Source organism: Hemitrygon akajei, chromosome 21 (genome assembly GCF_048418815.1).
Source record: "Hemitrygon akajei chromosome 21, sHemAka1.3, whole genome shotgun sequence".
Classification (NCBI taxonomy): domain Eukaryota; kingdom Metazoa; phylum Chordata; class Chondrichthyes; order Myliobatiformes; family Dasyatidae; genus Hemitrygon; species Hemitrygon akajei.
The window spans coordinates 39,091,909-39,115,831 of record NC_133144.1 but is presented as its reverse complement, the minus strand read 5'-3'; the positions used below and the strand labels follow the sequence as shown (position 1 = coordinate 39,115,831).

General features: G+C 38.9%; 1 protein-coding gene across 1 annotated transcript in view; it reads left to right on the top strand.

Moving 5' to 3' along the window:
* Window positions 1–20,959, top strand: part of LOC140714243 (annexin A4-like) — a 50,922-nt gene extending 29,963 nt beyond the window's left edge. The window contains exons 6-12 of the mRNA XM_073025281.1: window positions 63–142; window positions 958–1,014; window positions 3,073–3,166; window positions 8,108–8,203; window positions 8,978–9,036; window positions 19,498–19,620; window positions 20,359–20,959. Of these exons, the coding sequence (XP_072881382.1) occupies window positions 63–142; window positions 958–1,014; window positions 3,073–3,166; window positions 8,108–8,203; window positions 8,978–9,036; window positions 19,498–19,620; window positions 20,359–20,424 (575 nt within the window). The 3' untranslated portion in view covers window positions 20,425–20,959. The remainder of the gene's footprint in view (window positions 1–62; window positions 143–957; window positions 1,015–3,072; window positions 3,167–8,107; window positions 8,204–8,977; window positions 9,037–19,497; window positions 19,621–20,358) is intronic.
* The last annotated feature ends 2,964 nt before the right edge of the window (window positions 20,960–23,923 follow it).

The window sequence follows — 23,923 nt, the reverse complement described above, 5'->3', positions numbered from 1 at the left end:
AAACATATCTGTATAGTTAAGGTTAAAGAAAAAAAAAACTTGGTGTTATTTCTTTCTGATAGAGAATGCGGTTAGTTTAAAGGAATCTCTGCAGGATGAGAATGCTGGTGATTTTGAAAAACTCCTTTTGTCCCTACTCAAGGTCAGTCTGCTTTAATCCATGTCATTTCGATGGAAATGTGTTATTTTGACACCTCTTTACAATAAAGAGAGAAGTCAGCTCTTCTAAGTGTGAAAAAGATGTTGCATTGTGAAAACTTTTATTCATAATTGACACATGGCTGTCAAGAGAACTATATCCAACAAAATGTCTAATCGCCTATAACATTCAATGTGTTGATGCTTTCAAATTTCCTTCCATCGATAATGTAGGTGTTGCCACATTTGCTGTAAGGGAATGGTAACTCTGTAGTTATGTTCCTGATATTACAATCTCAAAGCCTGAAGATAATCAGGAGACAGGAATTCAAATCCCACCAATGAATGAGAACAATGGTTACATAATTTTATTTCAAAACAAAATATTAAATTTTAGTATGTTCTTCTGGTAAGAAGACTGAAAATGTACAGTATCAGATAGCTTAAAGATATAATTTAGTGCCAGGCTATAATTTCCATGATTTTGGTGCATAGTTTGTCATAACTGGCCAGTCACACTGGGACAATTGGTTTCTCTGCTTTTTGATTGGGGAGGAATAGATCAGCCAGGTTCATATCTCTTGTTAAATGGAAAGTAACCCTTTGACATCAATATAGGCATATTAGTCAACAGAAAGCACAGACAGACGTTTTATTGGATTTCATTCGGTAGACTTCCGGCACTGATATCTAAACTCCTCTGTAAACAATGTATTGTTTGTTTTTGTATATTTTTGTATGGTGATACAAATCCCACGAATAATTGTGTTATGATTTTTATTGTATTGAGATTCCACCTGAACTGAACTATCTTTTTAGGGGAAACGAGATGAAAGTCAACATGTAGATGCAAGTCTTGCAAAAGTTGATGCTCAGGTAAACACTGCATATTTTCTTTAAAAGTTCAAATCAAACTTAGGTTAAATAGATTGCAAGAGCACTCTCTCAGATGGCAAATGAGGCTCTACAATGCCAAACTCTTTATAACATTTAAAAGTGAATAGTAAGTCAGATTTATTTATGAACATTTTCAAAAACATATCTGATGTTCTGTGTATGAATTCCCAAAAGGTTTGGGAATTTAAGACAATCCATTGTTGGTGCTGCTGATTATTTCAATATTGTAGATGTGAACCTGTATCGACTTTAAACATATGAGCATATAAATTTGATTTTTTAAAAATATCCGAACCATATTGAATCACAAACAAGTTATACTTGTAATAGATAACAAATCCAAATAACACCATTTCAATATCATTATTAGTATTGCAGTGAGTATTTTATTATTTCAATGCTTCAAATAATATAATTGTGATCACTACCTTCAGGTGCTCACTAGAAAGGTATTGGGTTAACAGATAATCCTGAATGATGTCTGTTCATTAATTCCAGTTATGCATTATTCTCAGAAGTTTCTTCTTTGTACGTTTTCCCTTGCGTCTGCACAGTTTTAGAACTGGTCTAAAACTGTAAAATTTATCTTGATACGGTCTGCCTCAGGAATTGCTGCTGCAGTTCTACACTGCAGTCATTGAGTCTGTCCTGTGCACCTCCATCATTGTGTGGTTTGGAGCCGCCACCAAGCAGGATAGAACCAGACTACAGCGCACAGTGAGGACAGCCGAGCGCATCATTGGAGCCTCCCTGCCCTCTATTGTGGACCTGTACTCTTCCAGGTTGAAGAAGAGGGCGGGGAACATCATAAAGGACTCCTCCCATCTTGCGCACGGTCTGTTTGATCTGCTTCCGTCTGGTAGGCGCTTCAGATCCCTCCAGACTAAGACTAATAGGCATTGGAGAAGTTTTTTCCCTACTGCGGTCACTTTGCTGAACAGTTAACTGCCGGTTAACTGTCGGCTAACTATTACTTGGATTGCACTACCTGTATGTATAATCTATATTTTCATTTATATTTATCATTATTATTGTTATGAGCAGAGAGACAACATCTGCCGGAAGTAAGTTCCTTGTATGTACATAGGTACTTGGCGATTAAATTCTGATTCTGATAAGTTTCTGCCTATCGTCTGAAAGTTGTAGTCTGTTTCCTGGAGAATGTGTTCCTGCCCTGCCATCAGGATTACTCTGAATTTGTTTTGTTCTGTCTTCATCAGGACTATTCACTCCTTGTTTTCTGGTACTCACACAGCTCCAACTGGAAAGTTTAGTAAAATACAGGATTAAACCTGTCAGACTGCATCAGCGATCCAATATTGCATCAGTTTATAAACTCTAGTGTTGGTCAAAAACCATGAAGAGGGAAATTGTATTTATATACTACCCTATTCCTTGGGAGCCCTCAAAACACTATGCAGCTACTGTCACATTCATAACGTCAAACATTCATCAGCAGCTGAGATGATACTGTGAAATCTCTTTAAATATGAAATTGAGACTAGCATCTTAAAAATGATTAAGAATTTGCTGTGTATATTTTTCATCATTCGCTTAATCCTCTTAGAGTTTGATCTATTGTGAAGCCAGTGCAGTGACTAATGTATGCACATTGAGCTCAAGTGAGCAAATGGTATTATTACTCTACTGATTAATGTTGGCAAAGATTAAAATTGTTCTTTCTGTTCTGTTTTTGAAAACGGTAAATGAGATTTTTTAGGCTTTCCTGAAAATGTAGTTTTTAATCTGTTATGTAGCAGATAATGCAGCATTCATATAGTCAAAGAGTCGTCGATTTGTACAGCTTAGATACTGATTGAAAATATCATATTAGTTGTTTAAATTCTCGACTATGTTTATTCCAAGTGTTTTGTGACTCAGATGCAGAAGTACTATTGAAGCCAAGTTCACAGTTAATATTTAAAACTTTATTAAAAAGTTGATTGTTTTTCCTGTAACAATTGAACTTTGATCATATGGTTTAATATACAATTACATTATCTGTACTGCACAATTGATCAATGTGTTTCATTTTAGGAGTTGTTTGCTGCAGGAGAAGACAAGTGGGGAACTGATGAGACAAAATTCATTAAGGTCTTCTGCAGGCGGAATTTTGCTCATCTCCGAAGAGGTAGTGTGCATGAGTATCGCATTTGAAACTACCTAACATATTCAATTGACTGCTACCTATCTTAATGCTTTTCATAAAATGTTTCTTAAAAAATGGGACATGTACTCATCACAAGATGTGATATGTCCAAAGAACCTTCTTTAAAATAACATGAGATCAGCCCGTGTACCTTTGGCACATATAACACATGAAAAGTATTTGCAATGTTCAGTGGCTATATTACTGCATTCACATTGTTAGCACTTTCTATCCTTGCAGCTAAATTTGCTTGGTTTTCTGTTAGAGCTTTGCAGCCCAGTAGCTGAAATAAGTTTGCTTGGGGTCACAATATGTAGTTTGTACAAGTTTGATTATTTCACTCCCTCCTACTTTTATAGAGTGCTTTCTCTATTCAGTTTTTTAATTACTGAGACTATGACAAAAATCATTTATCAGCGTTATGTAACGTCACAAGATTTAACCAATTATTTCAAATAAGTACATAATTAAATAAACAGGAACTGAGCTTTTCCAGATAAGTGTTTTAATTGTATAATTGTGTAAATATTTTATCAGCAAATGATTTTTGTTTTGAAGAAGTCACCACCAGGCAAATTTGGAGAATTTAAAAATCATTTCACAAACTAAGTTAGGTTTTTAACAAAAGGTTAATTTTAATGCTTCAAAATTTCCTAAAATATCATCATGACTGTATTGTCCAAGTTGTCGTTCAAGGTACTCGTACTGGGCTACTGCATCCACGGGCAATCCACAAGGAGCTGATTTGATAGTAAATCCGTGTCTAGTTGAAATTGCTCTTGTCCCTGGATAAATAGGTATCAGATTAAAACCTGTTGTTAGGTTTGAAATAATATTTAAGTTGATGCCCAGTTTTACCTGCCAAGCATTTGCTTAAATCAGGGGTTCCCAACCTGGGGTCTACAGTCCCCTTGCTTAATGGTATTGGGCCGTGGCATAAAATAGGTTGAGAACTCCTGTCTTAAGTCAATACCACTCAAGCACAAGAAATTCAGCAAAATCCTTTCTGAAGGAAGTTGTTGGCTGGAATGTTTGCTTTAAGAAAATAGATAACACTCATTTCAAGAGTAGTAAATATTTTTGATGCTTTGTAATGGTAATACTATCACAGTATAAAATTGTAAATTGACAGTTATGAAAAAAATTTAGAAGTAATTTCTGGGCAGTAGGGTCAGACCTACATCATACCCAATTCCAGCTTGGAAAGAGAAATTGCAATATTTTCTTGTGCTTCAAAATTCCGAGTGTCTTACCGAAGAAGTGGGCTGAAGGACAGTGCCAGTGATCAATGTCACATCCGGCGAAGGCCTTCAGGAACACAGCATAGAATACAGGAATCAATAATACAAGTGTCCCCTGCTTTACGAATGTTCACTTTACGCTGCTTCACTTTTACAAAAGACCTAGATTAGTAACCTGTTTTCACATTACAAAGAGGATTTTCACTTTTACGAAAACTTTTCCCATATAAATGAATGGTTCTTCGCTTTACACCATTTCAGCTTAAGAAAGGTTTCATAGGAACACTCTACCTTTGTAAATGGGGGGACACCTGTACTAGGTTTTGAGAGCAGGAAACTACTGCCTCAGCACAAATCCTTGTCAGACATCAGGCTGATCACAGAAATGAAAATGACCAGAAGTGGCAGTTAGCTCACAGTCAAAGATGCCTTGCCTCCTGGCCTTTATCCCCTCATCTACTGAACTCAGTAGCTGTTTCCACACTAAAACTAGTTAAGGATAAAAAATATAAGGCTTTTGTTCCATGTAGCATACAGGGAAAAACAAGTAATTTAGTGGACCATGTAAAATCTACACAGTTTTCTGCCCAATGCTTGCAAGGTCTACCTGTTCCATCTGCAATAATGATATGCAAATTTGTAGTGTTAGCAATGAGATGAATAGTCTTGGGTTACAGAAAGATATTGATCCATTGGTAAAATGGGCAGAGCAATGGCAGTTGTAATTTAAATCTGATAGTGTGAAAGAAGCTGCAGAGGGTCATAAATTTAATCAGCTCCATCTTGGGCACTAGCCTACAAAGTACCCAGAACATCTTAAAGGAGTGTTGTCTCAGAAAGGCAGCGTCCATTATTAAGGACCACCAGCACCCAGGGCATGCCCTTTTCTCACTGTTGCCATCAGGTAGGAGGTACAGAAACCTGAAGGCACAAACTCAGCGATTCAGGAACAGCTTCTTTCCTTCTGTCATCCAATTCCTAAATGGACATTGAACCCATGAACACTACCTCACTTTTTAAATATATATTACTTCTGATTTTGCACAATTTTTAATCAATTCAATACACATATACAGTTATTCATTTATTTATTGTTTATTATGTATTGCATTGAACTGCTGCTGGTAAGTTAACAAATTTCACGACACATACCTGTGATTATAAATCTGATTCTGATGCTCTTCTGGGAGGCCTATATGAACAGGACATACACAATGAATGGTAGGACTCTAGATATTATTGTGAAACAGAAATATTGTATAATTATGCAGATCTCTAAAGGTAACAGCATAGGTAGATGACAAGGTGAAGAAGGCATATATGATACTTGCCTTCATTAGGGGGGCATAGAATATGAGAGCAGGAAGCTCATGTTACATTGTTATAAAACTGTGATTAGGGCACACCTAAAATATAATGAGCAGTCCAGGTCACTGTACTGTGGACTGCTTTGCTTATGATGAAAGGCTGAATTATCAAGGTTTGTGTTCCTTGGAATGGATAAGTTTGATTTGGGGGGGGGGGGGTGAGATCTTGACTGAAGTGCAGAGTTGCAGGTAGATGGAAGGAATCGCAATATTTAAAGTATCTAGATGTGTGATGGAATGTGCTGCTATGGGAGGTGGTAAAATCATACAAACTCTGTTTAAGAAGCATTTGATAGATGGCTAAATAGGCAGGACCCACAAGTATGTGGATTTGGTTGTAATAGAGACAACTGAAATGAGTGAATGGGGTCGTGTCAGTGGGTTAAGGGGGGGGGGGAAGAGTCATGTGCACATGCAGGCTAATTTCTGTGCTGTGAAACCTCACGACTAAATCACTAATGCACAAAAAACATTAAAAGTGCTGTAGGTGGACAATTGCTGGTCAGCAATTATTACCATTTTAGCTCCAGGTGCTCCTACTTTTTTCTTATAGCCTTCTTGGTAGGGCCTTATCAAAAACCTTCTAAAAACCTAATTGCTGATCTCGGGCTAATACATCAAAATTAATGAGGGGAGTGTTCAAAGGGCAGATTGTGGGATCAAGCATTCTATCTATAAACAATCCTGTCTAAAACTACTGACGGTATTTTAAATAGTAGTAGCCCCGGGGTCAAGAACCTGTAGAGACTCCTGATCATTCCACAAATGTTTTTTTTGGGGGGAGGGGAAGTTCTAATCTCTCCATAGTATAATGAAGTGCAGAGCCTGGCATTTTAGGTAGGCTCTCTAGTAACTGATGGCAATGATATAAGTAAGGGAGTTTCCAAAAACATTCAATTTACTTAACTCAAAATAAATTGTGAAGTGAGAGTGCGATTTGAGACGAGGGTGAGTTTGTCAAGATGGATCAGACAAAAAATTCATTGCTAACCAAAAACTAGCATAGACCCACCACATCTATACCCTTCTGATCCATTTGTGGTTTCACAGCTTCAGTGACCTAGGTTCTGTTGTTCATTGTGTGGAGTTTGCATTCTCTCCTTGTGTGTATGTGGGTTTTCTCTGTTGCTTACATTTCCTTCCATATTCCTTGTGTAGTTTAGTAAGTTACTTATCCACTGTAGTTGGTTGGTGGGGGAAGTGGTGTGTGTGTGTGTGTGTGTGTGTGTGTGTGTGTGTGTGTGTGTGTGTGTGTGTGTGTGTGTGTGTGTGTGTGTGTGTGTGTGTGTGTGTGTGTGTGTGTGTGTGTGTGTGTGTGTGTGTGTGTGTGTGTGTGTGTGTGTGTGTGTGTGAGACATGTGGGCATGGGATTTATATAATTACTTTGAGAGCCAGCATAGAATGCGATAACTTAATGTCCTCTTGTGGTGTAAAGAAACGTAGGAAAAATATTTATACTCATTTTTGGCTTTTAAGTTGCATGTTTGAAAACACAAATGCATCTTGGTTACCTTATGATAACCTTTTGAGTCCTTTATCTTACTTACACCTTAGCAATTTGTGGATAACATATTGTCGACTATTGCTGTTTCATTACCCACATGACTGCTTATTGCTGACCTTGAATGTTTAACTTTTGTCTTCTATATAATTTATTAGTTTTGAAGGATCTGGGCTTTGACCTGCATTTATTGCCCATCCCTGATTACCCTTGGAAAAATGGCAGTTTCAGTTAATGGAGTATTTTTGGAATTAACCGTATGAAGTCATATATAAGTCATATATAAGTCATATATAGGCACACCTCTTGCACACCTCTTGCAACTGAGCAGCCAGTTGAGATGAAATATTCATTTTGTGTTTATTTCTGTTTTTTCTGTTCCTTTTATGTTTCTGAGTTTCATATAGAAAATTAATTCTTGAATTTTGATACACTTTACTAATATATTCCAATTATGTTTGCCTGCTGTTGTTAATCTCTACACCACTGGCAGATGTTGCTTAGGCCTTAACATTTGTAATTCCCTCTTCCATATTTGCCCTAACTCATCTACTCCACATAATGTTGTAATTGGGTACTAAATGCTGATCTTACAGCTGATGCCTCATTTGTGCACTGTGTAAGGGTTCTTGAAGTGAATGCAACTTTATAAAACTTTGCTCTTTGAATCTTCTTTCTATTAATGGATCCTTGAATAATTTGAAAGTTTATTTATACATGACCTTTGCTGCAGCAATAGCTTAAAACTATTCCATGATGTGAGAGTGAGGACTGTTATCTTCAAATTTCAAAATTGTTTTTTCTTTGCTTATAGTTTTTGAAGAATATTATCAAATAACTAACAAAGATGTTGAAGACAGCATTAAGGATGAAATGTCTGGCACATTTCAGATGGGAATGTTGGGGTTAGGTAAGGATATATTTATTCATGTTACATCTATATTTGTAAATGTTACACACTCAGATAAAATTGTGATCCACAGGACTGTGTCTTTGCAGGAAGGTAGATCTTTAACATCCAGTAGGAATTAGCAGAAATTTCCTTCTAATTATTGGGAAGGCCAAAGTCCTTGTCTTTGTGTCATCAACTGAACGCATCGATTCCATCGTTCCTGACAGCAATTGACTGAAACTGAATTAGGCTCTTTATAACTTTAGCATTGTATTTGGTCTCAGGATGAAGTTCTGACCATTCATCTGTGCCATCACTAAGGCCACCAATTCTTAAATCTATAACAAGAAAATGTGTGATTTGGTCTTGCTTCACCTCATCACCTTTATTACCTCTCAACTTGATTTTTTCCTATGCTAGCCTATTGTCTATCCTCTGTAAGAAAAAAATCATCACTGAAAAATTCCACTGTTTTTCTTTTAACCAATAACTCCTATTGAAATATTACCTTGCCCATATGTTGCTTTAAATTCTTCCTCCCTCTCTAATCACTGAAGCTCTCTAAGGCTAGCATGCATCTGGACTTCCCCAATCCTTGTCAATTTAGGCTGTAAATCTTTTGATTATATTTACTGATCTTTGCCAATCCCCAATCCTACTATAGAATATAAAGTTTATAAAGTTACACAAAGAGATGCCACATACACTCCAAACTTTGTACAAAAGGCATATTTGTTTAGTCTGTATATTTTCATAGTACTGATTGTGCTTTTTCACTTCTGTTCACTGCAGTTCAATATGCTAAGAATCCAGCTGGGTATTTTGCAAGTAAGCTTTATGAAGCCATGTCGGTAAGCATGAATGAAAATTCTTTTTTTTGAAATTTAACTTTTATTTATTGGAGTCGTGTAAGATTACTTTCTCCGTTTTGGAGATCCTGTGAAGTTGCCTTCGTCCCTATAATTGGAAGCTGAGTCTTTTTGAGCTTAGTGAATAATAGCTCTTAATTTAAATGTTATTTGCAGGAATAAATACTGGATTTACTATAACTGACATTCTGTAATAACATTTACGTATGAGTTGGTGGACCGTTGAAATTGATCAGCATTTGTATAAGCTTGTATATAGTGAGTATTTTTTTGTTATTTGGATTCTTGTGAAATAAAATTAACCTGAAATGGATTTGCTAATTGCAAAACTACAAAGACAATGTTTTAAGTAGAATCCTCAGGCAAAGTAATTGTTCCAATTTCAATCGTTTATCCTCTTCAGTGTTAAAGAGAATTGCATTATCAAAGTTGAGACCACTTTTGAGGTCTTCAGAATGGATTATATTATGGATACAACAACACTGGTTAAGATAATGCATTAGTACCTGGAGGCCTGAAACTTGAATCTTACGCAGTAGCAAAATTTAAATTCTATTATAACTATTCTTCGATTTACGAAAGGGATACTGTTTCAAAAAACATTTCACTTGGTGAATATTTCATAATTGATAGAACTGGACAAAATATATTATTGGAATTCTCATGTAGAGAGCTGTGTCCTATTTGCTAAAGCAAAAAGCATAATCAAGGATATATGTCCTGAGTCAATGAAGTCATAGGAAACATTTGTAATTCAAATGATTTATAAATTGCAGAGCACCTGCAGTTATGTAAATATGAATTTGAAAACTGATATCAGTAAAGATGACCATGAAACTACTGCATTACTGTTTAAAAACCCAACTTATTTATTAATAATCTGCCACTGATTCCGCACCAGAGATGCTAAACTCTTAATTGCTGTTTCAAGATCAATTGTAAAAAGCTGGCACTGCCCTATCCTATAAACAAATATATGTAAACAAAGCTCATTTAACTTGAGCTTACAGTCAAATCAGAATCAGGTTTATTACCACTGACATGTGTCATCAAATTTGCTTTACAACAGCAGTATGGTGCAATGTCAAAAGCTGTAAGTTATAAAAAAATAAATAATGCAAAGGACAAGTAACAGGGTGGTGTTCATGAGTTTATGGACAACTCAGAAATCTGATGGCGGAGAAAAAGAAGCTGTTCTTAAAACACTGAGTGTGCATCGATCCCGTACCTTCTCCCCAACCTTCTGCAGCCTCTTGTGAATCTGTGGATTGAAGCTTCTTACCAGGCTGTGAGACAGCAAATCAGAATGCTCTCCAATGTACATCTTTATAAATTTGCAATGGTCTTTGGTGACATTTCATAATATGTTTAAAAAATACATTCAGTAATTCAAATAATATGCATGTGTATATGAAAAATCCTAATGATGACACTGATAGTTTAGGTTATTAGTTGGTAATGATTGTGCAGGAGACAGTGGACAGGAAATTGGAACAGTAGTGCAAATATTACCATTACATCAATGAGTCCAGCTGCCATGAAAACAATGGAGCTCTTTTGGTACCTGGTGGTAGAATGGATGTCAGTTAAATACTAGTGAGAAGGACTATCTACATTATATACTTGTTCAGTAATTTCCGTATGGGGTAATTAAAACTGTGGATGCTCAAATAGCTAAAAATTTAAAAGTGCAAATATCTGTAAATGGTTAGATGAGATGCCCAATGTGGGAAGTGGGGAACTCGAATTGATATTTCTAAAATCAAAGACTATTTAACATTATGAACTAGATGATGGGTGAATGATGGGATAATAGAAGCAGAGTTTAGTATCACAGTGCCTTGAAAAAGTATTCGGCCCCAACATTATTTTCACATTTTACTGTGTCAATTTCCCAATTCTAAATATGTTGAAGTAGGTTTTCTGAGCTAATGTACGAAACATTATGCATTTCTCAAATTAAAAGAAAAGTTCCAAAACCTGTCAACAATTTACTAAAAATTACAACTAAAATTGTGAGGCTGAAAATGTATTAATTCCCTTTGTAATTACTACACTAACGTTCCTCAGGTGCAATACTGTATATTATCTTACCAACTTACCCAATTTATTGATGTAGAAAATTAGAGGATCACCTAAATAAATACCCCCTCTCCCTGTAAGCTCCAACAGTATGGAAGATTTTCAGCAGACCAAACCAAAATGAAGGCAGCTTACTATCTAAATGGAGTCAAGTTAGGAAAAGGGGAAGTACAACGAGATCTAGGTGCTCTTGTACATCAGTCAATGAAAGCAAGCATGCAGGTACAGCAGGCAGTGAAGAAAGCTAATGGCATGCTGGCTTTTATAACAAGAGGAATTGAGTATAGGAGTAAAGAGGTCCTTCTGCAGCTGTACAGGGCCCTGGTGAGACCCTACTTGGAGTATTGTGTGCAGTTTTGGTCTCCAAATTTGAGGAAGGACATTCTTGCTATTGAGGGAGTGCAGTGTAGGTTCACAAGGTTAATTCCCGGAATGGCGGGACTGTCATATGTTGAAAGATTGGAGCGACTGGGCTTGTATACACTGGAATTTAGAAGGATGAGAGGGGATCTGATTGAGACATATAAGATTATTAAGGGATTGGACACGCTGGAGGCAGGAAGCATGTTCCCGCTGATGGGTGAGTCCAGAACTAGAGGCCACAGTTTAAGAATAAGGGGTAGGCCATTTAGAACAGAGATGCGGAAAAACTTTTTCACCCAGAGAGTGGTGGATATGTGGAATGCTCTGCCCCAGAAGGCAGTGGAGGCCAAGTCTCTGGATGCATTCAAGAGAGAGTTAGATAGAGCTCTTATAGATAGCGGGGTCAAGGGATATGGGGAGAGGGCTGGAACGGGGTACTGATTATGTATGATCAGCCATGATCACAGTGAATGGCAGTGCTGGCTAGAAGGGCCAAATGGCCTACTCCTGCACCTATTGTCTATTGAAGACAAAGGACTATTCAACACAAGTCAGGGAAATGATAATAGAAAAACTCAAATCTGAAGAAGGATACAAAACCACCTCAAAGTCACTGAACATACCTCAGAGCTCAGTGCAGTCCTTCAGCGGGAACATGCTTCCTGCCTCCAGCGTGTCCAATCCCTTAATAATCTTATATGTCTCAATCAGTTAAAAAAGTGGTAAAAATACGAAACCACAGCCACACTGCCTAGGTCAGGCCACCCCTCTAAACTTAGTCACTGGAGAAGAATGGCACTTGTAAGAGCGACTACTCTGATGCCAACAGTCACTCTGTGTGAGCACCAGAAGTCATAGGCTGCAACTGGAGATGAAATTCATGGCTCCACAATCTCTAAGGCCTTGCACAAAATGGGTATTTATGGAAGAGAGGCTAGGAAGAAGCCCTCGCAAAAAACAAAGCCTATCGTCACCCGTAAAGACTTTACAAAGCATCACTTAGAAGTTACTGTATAGAAGGCCTATGATTGGTGACACTGAACTGGAACTTTTTGGCCTCTACACTAAGTGGTATGTGTGATGTAAATCTAATGCTGCACATCAGCCAGTTAACACCATCCCTACTGTAAAGTATGGTAAAGGTAGCATCATGCTATGGGATGTTTTTCAGCAACAGGGATGGAACTCTGGTCAGAAATTATGGGAAGATGAATGCTGCTAAGTGCAGAGAGATCCTGGTGTTACGTACCCCATAACTGGGTGTCTTACCAGCAAAGATAGAAGTATCCGTTGGAGTCTGGTGGTACTATTTTCAACAGTGTTTATTAGTAAAATATACAAAACAATATCAATGCAAATATACAGATAATACACGTTAGCATTACTAAACCTAAAAGTGTGGGTATAATAATAATCAATAATAAACAAGCTCTATTGTTGTCTAGGGGATAATGAATTGTCACATGGAAATATAAAGTTCAGTTCAGTTCATGCAGGCTGAGGTAGTTGTTGGTCAATGTGTTGTAATTGTTGGAGAGAGAGAGCGAGAGAGAGGGGACAATCAAACAGTGACAGCTATTGTCTTGCAAACCTTCCTTTACGATCTTGATCCGTCAATGTGTTTTTGTGGCCATTCAAGCATGACCCCTCTGTCCTTTAGCTAGACCGTTCTTCCGTGGTGGACTCGTCACCCAGGCAAGGGTGGACACACACACAAGCCCCCACCGGCCTCGCTATAAACACTGTGAGTTAAAATTGACCGATCCTTTGTTCGGTCTCCGATGCCCCCACACTTGCTCGTGGGTTTCTGATGCTCACTAGTGCATCTCTTGGTGTGTCTGAGGGGTGTCACCCCAGACCTCACTTTTATCCCCACTCACAGGGTCTCAGGTGTCAATCAGTTTTGAATGGCTTAGCCCATCAAACCAGCTCACTCTGGCTGTCCACTGAGGTATTTTGATGAGCAGGATGGTACCACGTAAACAGCCCTCTCCGCAGCCATAAGTCTTTCGGGAGTCATAACATGGTGGATAAACATAACTCTCTCTCAGGCTGTTATCAGTTACGGATGTCCTGGCCTGTTTTCTTTTGTCTCTCTTACTCTCTCGTTAGCAGCCTGGCAACGGTAACAGTTTGTGATTCTCCCAGGGGAGGGGACATGGGCAACTCTGCACCGTTCAGCCCATCAGAGTTGATCATCCTTTATAACACTGGATAAAAACTGGCTAGCCTCTGCTAGAAAGCTTGCTTAAGCTGGGGAGGAAGTTCATCTTTCTGCAATACAATGACCCAAAGTATGCTGCCAGAGCAACCATGGAGTGGCTTCAAATGAAGCAAATTGATGTTCTTGACTGGCCCAGTCAGAGTCCTGACCTTAACCCTTTTGACATCCCTGGCAGCACCTCAAGATTGCCATCCACCGCAGTTCCCCAACTAACCTGGCACAGCTTGAACAATTTTGCAAGGAAAAAATGGGCAAATCTTGCTCCAGCCCATTGTGGAAAGCCAATGGAGACTTAGCCAAAAAGATGCTTGGCTGCAATAGCTACGAGAGATGGCTAAACTGAGTATGGAGCAAAGGGGATAAATACTTAGGAGCTGCTGACATTTCAATTATCAAATTTTTAGTTTTTCATGCTTTACAATTTTCTCTCTTTTGGGGCTGTACTGTGGGGGGGGGAGGAGAATGTGATTCACAAACAAAAATCCTCACTTAAATTGATAAAAATTGGGTATAACACTCATTTATGTGAACAAAGGGTTGGGGTGGAATAGTTTTACAAGGCACTGTAGCTACAGATTTACAGAATTTAGAATGTTGGATTGTACAATCTCTACGGTCTTTCTATTGAGGATGGAGAGATTAAAAAGGCACAGATCAGGGAATTAAGAATTGCAAATTAGTGAGAGGAAGTGGTACGGAAATTTAATAAAATCAGCCATGATCTCATTGAATGTAGATCAGGCAGGAGGGGCAGAGTGACCTACTCCTGCTTCTGATTCTTATTCTCGAACTTCACAAAGGGTGAGTTGAAGCAATGTCCTAGTAATTGACATGGACAGAGGAGGCCAGGTTTCTTAGAGACTATTCACCTTTCATCTCTACTGTCCTCGGTTCCTCTAATTCTCTTCTCTCTGCATCTCCCAGTTCCTAGTAGGTCTTCTGCCAGTTACACCTTGTGGTCATAGATTTGGAGGAGCTGAGGAGAGTAGAGATGAAAAGTGAACAGCCTGGGGTAAAGCCATGAAGGGACTGGGATATCAAACAAGTATGTTTTTTTTTGACTAAGCAAATATAGGTCAAAGTATAGATGTGTTGAAAGGAAGATTCAATCTGTTGTTGAGTAAGAACAGTAGATAGGCAGATGAGTCAAGTCACTTTTATTGTCATTTCGACCATAACTGCTGGTACAGTACATAGTAAAAATGAGACAATGTTTTTTTCAGGACCATGGTGTTACATGACACAGTACAAAAACTAGACTGAACTACGTAAAAAAACAACACAGAAGAAAACTACACTAGACTACAGACCTACCCAGGACTGCGTAAAGTGCACAAAACAGTGCAGGCATTACAATAAATAATAAACAAGAGAATAGGGCAGTAAGGTGTCAGTCCAGGCTCTGGGTATTGAGGAGTCTGATAGCTTGGGGGAAGAAACTGTTACATAGTCTGGTCGTGAGAGCCCGCATGCTTCGGTGCTTTTTCCCCAGACGGCAGGAGGGAGAAGAGGTTGTATGAGGGGTGTGTGTCCTTCATAATGCTGTTTGCTTTGCGGATGCAGCATGTAGTGTATATGTCCATAATGACGGGAACAGAGACCCCGATGATCTTCTCAGCTGACCTCACTATCTGCTGCAGGGTCTTGCGATCTGAGATGGTGCAATTTCCAAACCAGGCAGCGATGCAGCTGCTCAGGATACTCTCAATACAACCCCTGTAGAATGTGATGAGGATGGGGCTGGGAGATGGACTTTCCTCAGCCTTTGCAGACAGTAGAGACACTGCTGGGCTTTCTTTGCTATGGAGCTGGTGTTGAGGGACCAGGTGAGAATCTTCACCAGGTGAACACCAAGAAATTTGGTGTTCTTAACGATCTCTACCGAGGAGCCATCAATGTTCAGAGGAGAGTGGTCACTCTGTGCCCTCCTGAAGTCAACAACCATCTCTTTTGTTTTGTTCAAATTCAGAGACAGGTTGTTGGCTCTGCACCAGTCCATTAGCTGCTGCACCTCCTCTATGTAAGCTGACTCGTCATTCTTGCTGATGAGACCCACCACGGTCGTGTCATCGGCAAACTTGATGATGTGGTTCGAGCTGTGTGTTGCAGCACAGTCGTGGGTCAGCAGAGTGAACAGCAGTGGACTGAGCACACAGCCCTGGGTGGCCCCCGTGCTCAGTGTGATGGTGTTGGAGATGCTGCTTCCGATCCAGACGTAACTGAGGTCTCCCAGTCAGGAAGTCTAGGATCCAGATGCAGAGATGAGATGGAAAGTCAGTGGATTGAAGCCAATAAGAAGAGCATTGGAATATCTCCCTGGAGTATTCATTCACATCTCAGAATTATGATTTTTTTTAAAATTATTTTTGTCTTAAACAGCTCAACCAAGCAAAGATGGTGGGAACATTTTTGGTCTAGAGGTTATTTTGAACTAAATTTTCAACTTACAAACGTTTGTAAGTATTTGCATTAGTCTGTAAAATGTACTTGTTAGAATGATATTCCTAGGCTGTGAAATCCCATCAGACACAATTTTCGTTGCATGACAACTCTTAAGAAAATCCAGCTAGCAGAGTTAGATATGGTACATGGCCATTCTACTGATGTCACAAAAGCATTTGACCAAACAACAGGACTGTAAAGCGTAACTGACTGCTTGTGTTGTCCTCTGAAATTGTACATCCTATCTACACTCATAATGGCATGTGTGTTGTAATCTACCTAATGGATCCACAGCAGTCTTGACTTGGTGTTGACTTGTGTGGAACAAGTTGCATTGTTAGCCCATTGCTTTATCAGTGCTTCTCACAGTTTCCCATTGGAGAAAAACTAATTTGCAATAGCAAATGGAAAATTGTTCAGCCTATTCACAATCACTTCAGAACTAAAAGCATTTCAACTTCAGTCACTGAGCTGGCGTATAGAGACAAAGCTTATCCAGGAGCACAAGCCAACGCCCCAATTCATCAACAACTATTTCAATGAAGCTTAATAAAGAAACAGCCTTACAATAAACATCTACACAACATTGCCTTCCCAACCACAAGACCTTCTCTAAAAACAATCATGCTCCCTATCTTGCAGTAAGTAATTCCACAATGAAGACAGGCCATGAAGTTGAAACACCATCTCCAGCTGTTTGCCCTCTGAATAAAAGTGTGTTTGAAGATCCAGCAACTGAAACCCATCATTCTCAAGGGGTACTGACTGGCAGTGATCTATGCCCTCTTGCATAGTTCTGGAGCAAGGACTATATAAAGCAGGCATCTCAATAACAGCAGAGAGATACCACCAATGTAGTCTCTACCAAATCCTCCAATTCCACTGGCTGGATCAGCAGACTGTTGTCAGTGCTGTTCCTTAGGTGAGCATCAACAATATTGAACATTACACTCCAGGCCATGTTCATATACCCAACAGCAGCATTTAAAGCTGCCACTCTGTTCTGAGCTCAATCACAAAATGAGATCACCAAGAGCAAGACTGTTGTTCTCAAATCCTCTTTTGTGAAGCTGCATCATCACCACTGACATATGTGAATTCCTAACCCCATGATGGATAATTTCAAATGGTATTTGAGATCCACAAGTCTCTCTCGAGAACATGCACAAGTCCAATTCAAAAACAGACAGACAGACATACTTTATTGATCCCGAGGGAAATTGAGTTTCGTTACAGCCGCACCAACCAAGAATAGTGTAGAAATACAGCAATATAAAACCATAAATAATTAAATAATAATAAGTTAATCATGCCAAGTGGAAATAAGTCCAGGACCAGCCTATTGGCTCAGGGTGTCTGACCTGAGGGAGGAGTTGTAAAGTTTGATGGCTACAGGCAGGAATGATGCCACATCCTAGATTACCTATCCTCCCACTCAAACAATCTAACAACTCCTGCCTCACTTGTGACAGATTTTGTAGGTCTTACATCAATCTCATCAACTACCTGCAAACCTACAAAAGTACAGTGGAAGCAAATCATCCTGGACTCTGAGGGTTGGATGAAGAATTTTTAAAAGTCCTGTAATTTCATCAAGTGGCTTTTCAATCATCTAATGTCAATTATATGAATATTGCAATATTTAATTGAATTTTAGTAAGCCATGCTCCCTGTGCTATGACCTCTGTTCTGTTTCCTAAGTGTACATTTTGAGAGGTGTGGCTATAGGCAATGTTTACAAATGATGTTTACAAAGATTTACTCATGATGGATGGTGGATACTTTTCACTCCATTAGGTTGACTTGCAGCAATAGAACTTTGGTTTAAATACAGCAGATGTTGACTCTATGAAATATGTTTGTTAAACCCAGTTTATTTAATGTTACATCTGGTTCATGGTTACTAGGGGAACTGAAAAAAACCTATCTTGTTCAGTGGCACGCATGGATTAAGGCTGTGGAAAATCATTGGGAGTACTAGCCAAGATTTACATAACATTGGGGTTACCAACTTGAGAATCATTGTTAACAAAGTGGGAGCATAGATATTAACAGGTGGGTTATATCGTGTGATAGGTTTTCCTGCATGCTTGCAAGGCTTTTCAACCTGGGGTCCACAGACCCCTCAGTTAACGGTAAGGCTCCATGGCATAAAAAAAAGTTGGGAACTCCTGCTCTTGAGTACTGATGATGTTTCTTACCTGAGGTATGCCTCTATGTTAAATTTGGGTTTTGGCCTCGGGAGGACATTCTGGAGCACGACACAGCAACAGGTTGCTCTGATCTGTCAGTGGGTGGAGAGGGATTAGAATTAGATGAGTTAGGTGGTGAGGTTGAGGAATATATTGTTTCTCTTGTTCTGCAGTAAATGTTATTTTCCTGTAGTCTCATCAGCAATAGTCAAGATAAAACTGGTTAAATCGGAGGCTGTTTCTGCAGAAAATCTGAAGTTCAAACAAAAAATAATGAATACTTCATATTTATCCATGGAACATATTGTATATCTGAAGTATTACATTGAAGGGTGCCATTTAGTCCAGGGAATCTGTGCCAACTCTTGAGATATTCTCTTCCGTTCCATTTCCTCCCATCTATTTTCTTGTAACATGTTCTTTCCCTCGTGCCCATATATATCCTACTAAATCTTTCACCTTCCATCCACACTATACGTAATTGTCAGCAGGCAGTAACCCAACTTGCAGAAAACTGGAGTACCCAAGGAAAGCCACATGATCACAGGGAGGACATGCAAACTCCACAAAGACGGCACCTGAGGTTAGGGTCAAACCTAAATCCTTGGAATGGTGAGGCAACAGCACCAAATGCTGTGCAACCGTTCCATTCTGGATTTTAAAAAAACAATCAAATAGAACTATTAGTAATTTCTCCTTCCATAAGATACCTGACCTGTTGAATATTTCCAGAACTTCCTGGCTTTATTTTAGTTCTGAGGCTGCTGAGTTCATTAAAATATTTTAAATGTTAACCATCTTTTTGGAAAGGCTTGGCTCTCCACCGTTGTCTTTACTGAACCCAAGACTGAGCCATGGAGCCATGTTGGGGTTGTGTATGAGTTTTTAGAAGCTTTTGATCTCTGTCCTACTGATGACACATCTATTTTGTAGAGTAAGCTTTTCCAAACTAAATAATATTCATTGCCAGGAGCACAAATAGTTGTGTGTGTGTGTGTGAGTGAAAGAGAGAGAGTCCATGTGTGTCTGATCTGACCATCGTAACTACTGAAATTGGCCCATTTTAACTATTGTTCCTGAAATTAGCCCATTTTAACTATTGTTCCTGAAATTAGCCCACTTTATTGTTGTTCCTACCAGGGTGCTGGTACAGATGAAAGAAGCCTAATTCGAATCATAATCTCTCGGAGTGAAGTAGACATGATGGATATCAAAACTGAATTTTGCAACCTTTATGGAAAATCATTATTTTCATACATTGAGGTATGTTCCAAACTGATATAATTTTAAAACCATACTATTCCTGTTATTAGATGACTGAGGACATCTTATAAATGTGAGCAATATTCTCTTTTCCTGTTACTTGTTTCCTAACTAGAGGACAATGTATTAAACTTTTGAAGCTTCTGTATTCTCTAACCACACATTTTGGTGTTTGTGGCCATGAACACTGCTGTACCACTCTTAGTACATTTTTAGTTAATAGTGCAACAATTGTATAATGTGTAATCAAGAAAAGAACCATTGATTTACAGTGATTTTATGTACTGTTGTTTCAGGATTGCAAAGAAAATCTATAAAATAATTCCTAGTGTCCCTAACACACTCCAAACCCTGTATAACAATTAGCATGGGCATCAAATCTATCAGAGAACATGGCATAAACCACTCAGGCTATCAATTATGGACAAAAAAGTAAAACTTTTTTGTGTAATTTATGTTTCCATTTACAATATTTCATTCAATATTGAAAGCATGAACTACCTTCCCATTTGATTGTGCATCTGTGTATCCAGTACTGGACTTCATCGGTGTGAAGAATTACTGACAAATGAGAGAACCAAAATCATAGATTGGATTAAGGAGACAGTTGGGGGAAAAAAATCGGGTTAAGTAGACAGTTGGAAAACAATTCAGAATTGGTTCCAGTACCTTATACGGCTTGATTGTATAAATGTGTCAGGTTCTTGATAACAGGGTAACATGTCTTATGCCCAATAGGATGACGTGGGAGGTGATTTTCGGAAGATCTTGCTACGACTCTGTGGAAAGGATGAAGATGAATAAAGTGGATTGATTGCTTTACATCAAGGCCATGACTCTGAGATTGAATATGGTGCATTATTCATGTAGCCTCATTCATCATTTATTTATATTCTGTATGGTGAAGGTGATTTGTTAGATATTGCTATACACTGAATGCAGGTTGGATTCTGAAATTTGCAACTAATTTGTCAACACATTTCATGTTTGAGCCAGTATTTCCATAAACCCTGGATAAACAGTACTGTTTTGTTTCTTCCAAGCCACTCTGCATTGTAATTGTAATAAAAATTTTGTTTAAGTAAAAAGAAGCATTTTATACAAGAGATTTTAAAAAACACAATTTTTAACACTTAATGGGAGAAATGAAAATTTAAATATTCTACATTTATTTGACCTGGTAGGATTATTTCTGGGAGAATGCCTGATGTGTTGCTTATTGTATTTACATGAGCTGAAATTCGATTGCCAATTACTGTTTTTATAGCTACTGGTGGAGTGAAGGTGGAGGTCATGGCCTCTCCTTTAGAAAATAAAATTCTTGACTGCCTCAACCTAATTTCACTGTGTTTCCATGTCTTTCTTGAATACATTTTTTGGACAACGATCCTACTCTGTAGGTTTTCTCTCCTTCGGTATATATTCTATTTCAACAATGCATTCCAGTTGCTGCACTGAAAAGTCAGTGTGTGTGAACACAATTGAATAATCTTATCCTTTCCTCTTAAGGGTAATGCAGATGTTAAATGCTCTTCAGTGAACCCATGCATTGGTATTTCAAAATTTAAAGAAAAAGAAATCTGAAATGAAACCAACAATTGTTGGAAATACTCAGCATCTGTGAAATCAGAACCAGATTTGTTGACACTAATTTGCATGATGTGAAATTTGTTTTCAGGCAGCAATACAATGTAAAGACATATAATTACTATGAACTATAAAATAAATAGTGCATAAAAAGGAATAATGAGTTAGTGTCCATGGGATTATGGACTGTTCAGAAACATATGCAGAGGGAAATTGTTGTGTGTGGGTCTTCAGGCTCCTTCCCAATGGCAGGAACAAGATGAGGGCATGTCACACATGGTAAGGATCCTTAGTGGTAAATGCTGTCTTCTTAAGGCATCACCTCTTGAAGATGTTATCAATGGTGGGGATGATTATGTCCGCGTTGAATTTAGCTAAGTCTATAACTCTCTGCAGCTTCTTGTGATCCTGTGGAATGAAGCCTCCATGCCTGTGGTGCAATCAATCAAAATGCTCTTCACGATACAGCTATAGGAATTTGTGAGAGACTTTCATGACATGCCAAATCTCCTCAAACTCCAACTGAAGTGGAGCCTTTGGTGTAATGTTTCAGCTTCAAACCTTCGTGAAAACAGGGAAAGTGAGAAAACAAGTTGGTTTTGCGGAGCAGAATGTGTGAGGGGAGGGATGGGAAGACAAAGGGAATAGCGCTAATGAGGCCAACTGGGTTAACGTGGTTGTTAGAAGCACATAATGCTGCTTCATCCATGTTACATATACCCCACAGTCCAGGAGTGGTGGAAAAACAAACATCTGAGATTAAAATAAAGTGCTGAAAATATTTACCAAGGTCTGACCTAGAGATAGTGCTTTAGGAGAGAAAAATAGGGCTAATATTTCAAGGCAATGAGTGATATTTCTAGATCAGAACTAGGAAACACTTGATATCAAAGATGCTTGATGCAACAGAAGGAGTCCAAGATGAATGAAGCCCAGATTCTGCTATACAGAGTGCAGATACTGTATGTGCATTGCTCCCTCACTCAATAACCCCAAAGCTTCTGTTTTTGTCCCTCTTGACAATCTTCCCCTGACCCAATCACTTCCCTTGTTTTCCCACTCCTTTCTGTTTCCCCTGCTTTCTCCTGACCGCTACCTGCTCCCCACAGCTTGGTATTTGCTGTCCAAAGGTGAGGCCACCTTCCAACTTCTACTGGAAGTCTGTCTGCTCTCTGATCACTGATTACCCTACCCTCATATGAGTTGAGTTGAGATGTCATGTTGCAGTTGCACAGGATGTTGCTGAGGCCACTCTCTGAGTTTTGTCTTCAGTTTTGGTCACTCTGCTACAGGAAAGATGTCATTAACCAGGAAAGATTATAAAAAAGGAATTATGAGAATGTTATTACCAAATTATTTAAGAATCCTACCACCAAAGACATCTTTACCTCACCCCCTCACTCTCTACTTTCTGCAGGGATTGCTCCCTCCATTATTCCCTTGTCCATTCATCCCGCCCTACTAATCTCCCTACAAGCACATATCCCTGCAAGCAACAGAAATGCTACACCTGACAATCCTCCTCCTCCCTTACCTCCATTCAGGGCTCCAAACAGTCCTAGCTGAGGCGACACTTCACCCTTGAATCTCTTGAGGCCATCTATTGTATCCAGTGTTCCTGATGTGGCCCCCTAAATATTGACTTAAGCTGGGGGACAGCTTTGTCAAGCACCTCCTCTCCATCTGCCAAAAGCAGAATACTGTATCGCATGGCCAACCATTTTAATTCTTAACCCCAATTTTGTTCAAGCATGTTGGTCCATGGTTTCCTCTTTTGCCATGAGGATACTCTCAGACTGGAGGAGCAACACCTCATGTTCATCAATTCTCCTTCTGGTAATTTTATTCCTTCACCTTTCCTCCGCCATTCCCCACTTTAGCCTCTTACACCTTCTCACCTGTCTATCACCTCCCCCTGGTGCTCCTCCTCCTCCTCTTACTCACATGGTCCACTCTCTTCTCCAGCCATTTACCTTTCCTAACCATCTGACTTATCTATTGCCTTCTAGCTGGCCTTCCTCCGTTCCACCTTTTAATTCTGGCATCTCCCCCTTACTTTCCAGTCCTAACAAAAGGGTCTCAGGCCAAAATGTTTACTGTTTATTCATCTCCATAGATGCTGCCTGACCTGTTGAGTTCCTCCAGAATTTTGCATGTGTTGCTTATGAGAATGTGGCTAGGACTCAAGAGAATGGATTATTAGGAGAGATTGGGACTTCATTCATTGGAGCATAGAAGACTGAGGGGTGATCCATCCCAAAGAGGAAGAAGTATTCTAGAGGAAAGATAACACAACCATGGCTAATAAAAGAAGTCAAAGACAACAACAAAAAAAGAGAGGGCATATAATGGGGCAAAAATTTGTGAGAAGTTAGAGCATTGGGAAGCTTTTCAAAACCAACAGAAGGCAACTAAGAAAGTCATAAAGAAGGTAAAGATGGAATATGAAAGTAAGCTCACCAATAATATTAACTAGGATACCAAAAGTCTCTTCAGGTAAGTAAAGTGTAAAAGAGATACGAGAGTGGATATCAGACTGCTGGAAAATGATGCTGGAGAGGTAGTAATGGGGGACAATGAAATGGCAGATGAAATGAAGAAGCATTTTGCATTCATCTTCATTGTGAAAGACACTAGCAGTTGGGTGGAAGTTCCAGGTGTCAGGGGGCATGAAGTGTGTGAAGTTATCATAACTAGAGAGAAAGTTTTTGGGAAA